The sequence below is a fragment of the Oncorhynchus mykiss genome, chromosome 31 (assembly GCF_013265735.2).
Source record: "Oncorhynchus mykiss isolate Arlee chromosome 31, USDA_OmykA_1.1, whole genome shotgun sequence".
In the NCBI taxonomy this organism is placed as follows: Eukaryota; Metazoa; Chordata; class Actinopteri; order Salmoniformes; family Salmonidae; genus Oncorhynchus; species Oncorhynchus mykiss.
The window spans coordinates 24,850,218-24,859,890 of NC_050571.1; the positions used below are offsets into that span (position 1 = coordinate 24,850,218).

General features: G+C 42.6%; 1 protein-coding gene across 1 annotated transcript; it reads left to right on the forward strand.

Moving 5' to 3' along the window:
• Nucleotides 1-2,815: 2,815 nt before the first annotated feature.
• Nucleotides 2,816-6,116, forward strand: LOC110504821 (alpha-2Db adrenergic receptor-like). The gene has a single exon (XM_021583644.2). The coding sequence runs from the start codon at nucleotides 3,338-3,340 to the stop codon at nucleotides 4,634-4,636; it is 1,299 nt and encodes a 432-aa protein (XP_021439319.1). The 5' UTR covers nucleotides 2,816-3,337; the 3' UTR covers nucleotides 4,637-6,116.
• The last annotated feature ends 3,557 nt before the right edge of the window (nucleotides 6,117-9,673 follow it).

Below are 9,673 nucleotides of genomic sequence, written 5' to 3' on the forward strand. Positions count from 1 at the left end.
GGGGCCTCACTGCGGTGGCGGTCAGCACTCCTCTTCTGCCGTCCACTGGCTTGTTGGAGGGATTCCTGGACGGCCCTCCAGGTCTCCTTGGAGCGCTGCACCCACTCCTCCACCGCAGGAGCCTCGGTCTGGCTCGGATGCCATGGTGCCAGGACCGGCTGTTACCCCAACACGCACTGAAATGGGGACACGTTAGTAGAAGAGTGGCGTAGTAAGTTCTGGGCCATCTCGCCCACTCCCCTGTCCGGTCCTGGCAAGACGACCGCAGAAACCTACCCACCTCCTGGTTCACTCTCTCTACCTGCCCATTACTCTCGGGGTGATAACCGGAGGTCAGGCTGACCTGGCCAAAAACAAAGAAATACAAAAACATAGTAAAAGGAACATAGAATGCCCACCCTAGTCACACCCTGGCCTAACCAGTACAGCAGTGGTTGAAACTTTTCACCCTCTTCTGTGTGGCACCGTCAAAACTGATGTTTACTGTAAACCACATTTCTTTGAATGTAGTTGATGATTGTCCTGACGCTGCCTTAAACCTTTTCTGTGCTGTTGAGGAGATTGCTGAAGTAATGCCAGTCAGTCCAGGATGTGTTTTTTCATCAGACCTTGATAAATGGGAGTGCTGTTTTTCTTTATCTAGACTGTGCCAGCACCTGAATACTGAAGACAACACAGTACAGGACTGCATCTCCTTATGGGGGGGAAAGTTGATGCCGGTTATGCCTACAATTATTCAAACCACAACAACAAAGCCTTTATTGAAGTCACATACATTACATGATACCAATTATAAAATTGCTCTTAATCCTCCCTCTGGTCTTTCACATCATCAAGGTTAAAAATAGCCTTACAACTGGATGAGTTAAAAAATTCTGGTGTTGTGTGAAATGTTTTGGTGTTGTCTGAAATGTTTTGGTGTTGTCTGAAATGTTTTGGGGTTGTCTGAAATGTTTTGGGGTTGTCTGAAATGTTTTGGGGTTGTGTGAAATGTTTTGGTGTTGTCTGAAATGTTTTGGGGTTGTCTGAAATGTTTTGGGGTTGTCTGAAATGTTTTGGTGTTGTCTGAAATGTTTTGGGGTTGTCTGAAATGTTTTGGGGTTGTCTGAAATGTTTTGGGGTTGTCTGAAATGTTTTGGGGTTGTGTGAAATGTTTTGGTGTTGTCTGAAATGTTTTGGGGTTGTCTGAAATGTTTTGGTGTTGTCTGAAATGTTTTGGTGTTGTCTGAAATGTTTTTCTGCTCTTCTGCTATCTCAAAAAGCATGTTCTCCTGATAATGACTGGACTGGAGCAGAGGTGAGCTGAGGTGGGGCTGGGGCTGTGTCTGTATTACAGGTGGAGAACTAGGGGCATATCTGCATCACCAGACCTCGCTCTGATCCACTTTGACAGTCACCCTTTAGGTGAGGAGAACCTCTCAGCATTCACTGGAAGCTACAGCTCAGGGATAGATGGGGGCAGGTTGGGGGGTTGGTGGTGGGGAGGTAGGGGACCTGCAGAGGGAGGCTAGAACTGAGCCTCCCTGACAACATACACACGTTCATGCCCCCCCCCCCCCCCCCCCCCCACCCCCGGTGGGTAAAGCACACACACCCACTCTGAGTAATACACACAACACTGCACTCAGATAAGAACACACTCACACCTCCTGTCTGCACACCCTGTTTATTTAGCAAATGGAGTGCCCTGGATATTTGTGGCAAACCTGAAATGACTCAATCATAGATCTGCAGCAACGTGCTCAGAGCCGAGCTGCGTTTTGTCGAATTGCAATCAGCCTTGCTTTTCCCTGTTACCCTGGGTGGCCGTCATAGCTTTGTCTGCTCCGTCCACGTGTCTCCACGCCTCTATGGGGTAAATAGCTTTATCCTCAGCCCTACACAGCACAGCTGAACAGAGCATTCTGTCTGTTACGTCACTCTGCCCCTGCAGCAAAAGTGGTCTGAGGAACAGACAGACAGGTATTCTGTCATTTCCGTCTCATTGTGTAATATGGGAGAAAGAGAGAGGTGAATATAGAGTGCACAACATGTCATCACTGATAGGACAAATTAGGCATGCTTTTCTCTGTAAATTGAGACATCCTTATTCAAAACATAGCTAAGTTACTGGTTCAGTTTCCATCTCTTTATTATCAGCTCAGCATTGCATGATGACTGAAGTTAAAGTAGTGAAAACGAACACTATGAAAGCATTTTAAAAACCTGTGACATTGTAAAAACTGTTTAGTCCTCATTCGTTTGTCCCTAATCTCCTACTATCATCATCATGTAGATGATGATCCTAAACATAGTCCATTGTCTGGCCCTGAAGCTGCTATGCCTTGAACCTTACACACCATACCATCATATGATCCAGTCAGCAGACACATTGTCTCCTGCTTAAATGATCTCACTTTCCAGTCATGAACCTCACCTCAAGTCAACATACCAGCATACCAACATGCCATTCATGCTGTTCTCCATTTGTTATCAAAATGAAATAATGGATGCTAATAACAGTTGATGGTTAAATTATTCTTATGTTTCTGAATCAACTTCCATTACCATCTGTAGGTGGGCTGTAATGGCTTTCTTTCTGTGCATGAGAGCTGAATAAAGAACCAATTAGGTCATTCTACGGGCAGTCTCCCTTCAACTGTTCCTTATCCAAAGTAAACTCAGACTGTCAGACCTCTCTTTCTTTCTCTCTCTCTCTCTCTCTCTCTCTCTCTCTCTCTCTCTCTCTCTCTCTCTCTCTCTCTTTCTGTCTCGCTAAGCTTGGAGATGGGTTGGTCTTAGGAGTGATATCACCCACTTCACTCCTGCATGCACACATATACCACGAGAAGTGTCTTCATCTCGCAACGCGCGCTGCCCCTTGTGCTTCACGGAGGACACTCTTTTAACAAAACAACATACAGCACTGAGCACGAGACCGACAGAGAGATAACAGAAACAAAATGTTTTGATGCTGCTGGAATATCACCCTAATATGGAGACTTACTAATTTGGATTCCGGACTTCATAGTGGCAAAAACTTACTCAATACGCTGTGAGTACAGAGCACAGAGCTGTTACCGAGCACGGAGCTGTTACCGAGCACGGAGCTGTTACCGAGCACTGAGCTGTTGCGGACCCTCCTCCATGGAACTGAAGATGAGGGCAGCTCGCCAGGAGGCTGAGGGTCCTCATGTATTTGACCTATGTGCTCTAGGCTATATCTGTTCCCTGATCACACAACCTAGTGTGCAGCGCGTCTCCATTGATTAAATGCTTTAAGACTAATGCTAAATGCTTTAAGCTGTTTGGGGGTGGAAAGGCGCACGCTATAAATAACCCAGGAGAAGATGCGTTTATGATGGATGTAGCCAAGTTTATCACCGTTACCTACAACACCTTGCAGGATGCCAACACCTCGAGCGCACCGAGACCTCTCCCGCACACTGAGTTGGGCTCTGCGCTCATCATCCTGCTGGTCACCATGATCATTCTGGTCACCATCGTTGGTAACGTGCTGGTCATCGTGGCCGTGCTCACCAGCAGGGCTCTCCGCGCACCCCAGAACCTTTTCCTGGTGTCCCTGGCATGCGCGGACATCCTCGTAGCCACACTGGTCATCCCGTTCTCCCTTGCCAATGAGGTCATGGGTTACTGGTACTTTGGGAGCCCCTGGTGCGCCTTTTATCTGGCACTGGACGTACTCTTCTGCACCTCGTCTATAGTCCACCTGTGCGCCATCAGTCTGGACCGCTACTGGTCTGTCACCAAGGCAGTGAGCTATAATCTGAAGCGGACCCCCAAGCGTATCAAGTCCATGATAGCCATGGTGTGGGTCATCTCCGCCGTCATCTCCTTTCCGCCTCTTATCATGACCAAGCATGATGAGCACGAGTGTCTGTTAAACAACGAGACCTGGTACATCCTGTCCTCTTGCCTCGTATCCTTCTTTGCCCCGGGCCTCATCATGATCCTAGTCTACTGTAAGATCTATAAAGTGGCCAAGCAGCGCTCTTCCACGGTGTTCGTGGCTAAGAATGGCCTGGAGAGGCAGCCCTCCCAGTCAGAGACGTGCTTCATGAGGAAGGAGCGGATGGAGATAGAGAGCCCCAGTAGCCAGAGCTCCGAGGACCACCACAGGCAGGAGGAGCTGGATGATATCGACCTGGAGGAGAGCTGCTGTGCATCGGACAAGCCCCGTAACCACCGCTTCTCCAAGCGAATGAAGGTGGAGGGCTCGGACTGCTGCCCACGCCAGAGCTGCCGCCTATCTTGGGCCTCGGCGCGTGCCACGCAGCTTTTCCAAGACCCTAAAAATGCCGCCAACCCCGCCCTGGCAGCCCAGCGGCAGCACCTTGCGGTGGCCTCGTCCAAGACCAAAGTGGCCCAGATGCGTGAGAAGCGATTCACATTCGTGCTCGCCGTGGTGATGGGGGTGTTTGTGCTCTGCTGGTTCCCCTTCTTCTTCACATATAGCCTGCATGCAATCTGCAGGGAGAGCTGCTACATCCCCGGTGCGCTCTTCAACACCTTCTTCTGGATTGGTTACTGCAACAGCTCCGTGAACCCTATCATATATACAATTTTCAACAGGGATTTCCGTAAGGCGTTTAAGAAAATAGTTTGCCGGACTTCAAAGCGCACTAATGCCACTTGAAAAGAAGGGTCACTTTGATGGCCATGACTGTGCTTCACTGCTCATTGTATCCAGCGCTCAGCCCTACACCTCTGAATGACTATTAGTTTCAAAATGAACTTTTATATGTAAATAATATGATGATATCATATCAAAATATCTTATGTTGTGCACCAATATGTGAATATTAGAAACAATGTACAGAGGGAATAGGATGTATTAAACAAAAGCAAAATATATATATTGTCATTGTCATATCATAATATATTGTCATATATTGTTTTAATATGACTACTGAATCATATTGTCCCCTGCTTTCAAAGTTAAGAATGAATTTAATATTCAGTGATGTAGCTAAGGTATGTAGGCCAAAGCATAATATTTCCAGCACCTTTGTACAACCCGTTCTTTTCCGTACTGTAATTAATATTTTATGTCCCATCTAGATTTAAAAAATTATAATTTAGTTCAGAGTAAAAGTGATGTCATGTACCCAGATTGCAGAGCTGATAAAGCTGTGTGGGGCGCTGGGTGTTTTAGAATCTAAACATGAATCATTCATCACACTGTCATCAATAAGGAATGAGAGTCAGAACAGTGGTGTAGTGTCTACTTTTGATGAGTAGCCTATCCTAAATGATTACAAATGACTGCAATTGCTTGGTCGAGTTTGAAAGAGGTGTCAAAATGTAAAGATTTTATTTCTGTATTTTTTTAAACAATACAAACCATACACATACAAACAACAACATAGCGATGCACAGAAACATCCACATCACCCCTGCCCAGACACACCTGCTCAAACACTCAGCTCCAGTGCCCATATCACGACCCGCCACATGGACTCAAACTGCACCATGTTGTTTATCTCCGTCGCCCACGCACTTTCAACATTTAGATAATACACCATTTGACCTTTCCATTGTGTTAACGACAGAGGATTGGTTGATGATTGACGAGAAAAGTATCGTCCACCCCATCGAGTATCTCACTGCACCCTCATAATTAGATTAGTAACTTCTGTCAGACGCGTTTGAGTGGACCTCAGGTCTACCTCATTGCTGAACCCCCAAAACCCAGGCACTGCTGTCCATGGGGCTGAAACATGCACTCTACACTGCTGGCACTATGCTGTGTGAGGAATGCATTGGCATGGCATATTCTATGGTTTACAAAACCACCTATCAAAATATGAGTTTGCCTCTTTTAGATACTTGTAGACAATGTATGTAAACAGGTAGATCGATCACACTTTACACTTGCTTATATTATTTTATCCGAATGAGAAAGGAAGATCATGAGAATTTACCTATGGTTTGAGACGCCTTGTATCATAATTATAATCTAACATGATTTATTGCTGAAATTATTATCATCTTCAGCCAAATATTTCATTTTAGAAAACTCAACATTTTTCCAAAATATAGCTTGTGTGCATTTGTGTGTGTGAGAAAGGAAGTGAGGAAAATATGAGATTAAACATGTTTTAGTTGGTCTACTACTTCCTCTTCTGTGTTTTGATTGTCATCGGCTTTGTGCGCAGGCAGACCTCCAGTGACATGGAACCACTGTGTATTGGTTCAACAATGGCTTAACGTCCCTTACCAAGCTTAAATCCTTAATCCTCTTTGTTCTGTATGATATTGCAATATAAGGCTTATATGGCTTAGTCTAATTAAACAGTAGGCTGAATGCCTCTGCTTTGGATTACAACTGTTCATCTACCTTTTTTTACCTTTTTTTTTTTTTTTTAAACATTTTCAAACCGCAAAGCCTCAGGCGTTTATAGCATGACAAATGAATCCACAACTGGCCATGTTGCAGACGTGAGCCACATGACAGTGATGCCAAGGAAGATGTGATTCAGATCTCCAGATGTGGCAAATCTGGGGACTGAAAACGAATGTTGTCATATCATGCACACATCGCAAAGAGAGAAGGGTTAAACAAATGGAGATACGGAGACTGACAAATTCCATTTGGAGGAAATGGGCTAGCCACTCCCAGACAGGCCACATATAGAACCTCTGTTCTATAGATAGCTGATCAGAACTTATTACACTTGACCTGGGTCACGTTTCATGTTGGATCGGTCATGACAAAGAGGATGTAAGTCCAAATGCAGTGTTATAGGCCAGGGTTTCCCAAACTCGGTCCTTGGGACACATTTAGGTTTTTTTCCCTAGCACGACACAGCTGATTCAAATAAATCAAAGATTGATGATGAGTTGATTATTTGAATCAGCTGTGTAGTTCTGGAACGAAAAAAACAAAAAAACAGACCTTGGGTTCCTTGTACGTGAGACATTGCGCTATTCCTCTATGAGAAACGCAGAATGTGGTCAGGGAGAGGGAAGTTATCTTGGTTCTATTGTCTGAGAAATAAATACACTATTTATATCCACTGAGGAATGTCTTCAAAGTCCCCATGCCATCAGATGTATGGGCTTGGTGCCAAAAACACTGAGCTGTTCAAACAGTATATAAGAGTAACACTGAGTAGTACTAATGTTATATAACATTAACACTGAGCAGTACTAATGTTATATAACAATAACACTGAGCTATACTAACGGTATATAACATTAACACTGAGCTGTACTAACGGTATATAACAATAACACTGTGCTGTACTAACGGTATATAACAGTAACAGTGAGCTGTACTAACAGTATATAACAATAACACTGTGCTGTAAGAACGGTATATAACAGAAACACTGAGCTGTACTAACAGTATATAACAATAACACAGTGCTATACTAACGGTATATAACAATAACACTGTGCTGTACTAACAGTATATAACAATAACACTGTGCTATACTAACGGTATATAACAATAACACTGTGCTATACTAACGGTATATAACAATAACACTGTGCTATACTAACGGTATATAACATTAACACTGTGCTATACTAACAGTATATAACAATAACACTGAGCTGTACTAACGGTATATAACAATAACACTGAGCTGTACTAACAGTATATAACAATAACACTGAGCTGTACTAACAGTATATAACAGAAACACTGAGCTGTACTAACGGTCTATAACATTAACACTGAGCTGTAACAATGGTATATAGCAATAACACTGAGCTGTACTAACGATATATAACATTAACACTGAGCTGTACTAACGGTGTATAACAGTAACACTGAGCTGTTCTAACGGTGTATAACAGTAACACTGAGCTGTACTAATGGTATATAACAATAACACTGAGCTGTAGTAACGGTATATAACAGAAACACTGAGCTGTACTAACAATATATAACATTAACACTGAGCTGTACTAACAGTATATAAGAGTTGCACTGAGCTGTACTTATTGTATTTAGCAGTACCACTGAGCTGTACTAACGGTGTATAACAGTAACACTGAGCTGTACTAATGGTGTATAACAGTAACACTGAGCTGTACTAACAGTATATAACATTAACACTGAGCTGTACTAACGGTATATAACATTAACACTGAGCTGTACTAACGGTATATAACATTAACCCTGAGCTGTACTCACGGTATATAACATTAACACTGAGCTATACTAACAGTATATAACAATAACACTGAGCTGTACTAATGGTATATAACAATAACACTGAGCTGTACTAACAGTATATAACAGAAACACTGAGCTGTACTAACGGTATATCACAATAACACTGAGCTGTACTAACAGTATATAACAGAAACACTGAGCTATACTAACGGTCTATAACATTAACACTGAGCTGTAACAATGGTATATAGCAATAACACTGAGCTGTACTAACGGTATATAACATTAACACTGAGCTGTACTAACGGTATATAACAATAACACTGAGCTGTACTAACGGTGTATAACAGTAACACTGAGCTGTACTAACGGTATATAACAATAACACTGAGCTGTAGTAACGGTATATAACAGAAACACTGAGCTGTACTAACAATATATTACATTAACACTGAGCTGTACTAACAGTATATAAGAGTTGCACTGAGCTGTACTTATTGTATTTAGCAGTACCACTGAGCTGTACTAACGGTGTATAACAGTAACACTGAGCTGTACTAATGGTGTATAACAGTAACACTGAGCTGTACTAACAGTATATAACATTAACACTGAGCTGTACTAACGGTATATAACATTAACACTGAGCTGTACTAACGGTATATAACATTAACACTGAGCTGTACTAACGGTATATAACATTAACACTGAGCTGTACTCACGGTATAGAACAGTAACACTGAGCTGTACTAACGGTATATAACATTAACACTGAGCTGTACTAACGGTATATAACATTAACACTGAGCTGTACTAACGGTATATAACAGTAACACTGAGCTGTACTCACGGTATATAACAGTAACACTGAGCTGTACTAACAGTATGTTAGTTACTAGTAACAGTTACAGTCTCCCAGTGTGCACGGTCTAGTGGTTTAGAGGAAAAAGGCATCATATAAGCTATCATCCAGTCCTCTTGGGTTTCACTGAAGCAGAGATTCTTGAATATGTTTTTGGCCTTTATTCAGGAGGTGGTTGTCAGAGAAGGGAGTGATCAGGCACTCTTTTCATGTATATTTTCTCTCCAAGGGAGATGGTTTAAAGAGTGCTTCAGATTATTTATAAACTAAATTAGAGAGTGCATGAGATATTTAGGACTGGTGTGTTGATGGAGACTTGCTCCAAAATATATATTTACCTCAAACACATCACTTTTGACCAAAGAATGTATCATCAGCCTCATCCCAAAACAATTATTTTCAAATTATTTTTTAGATCACAGTTCTGTAAATGTGTTATTGATGTGTAGCTCAATTAACCACGGGATATATTCTCTATGTAGCAATCATTATGCATTCCTTCTTCACCAGGTGTCAAGAATGCGAAACAATAATCAAGCACTCACATGCAATTTGTTTTGCAATAGCGGTGCACTGTTTTCGATTACTATTGGACAAGGCATGAAACTCCCTTGTCAAATCTCGCTACCCAATTCAATTACCTTTCTAATCAACTGTCTAATCAATTGCTCCATTGCAGC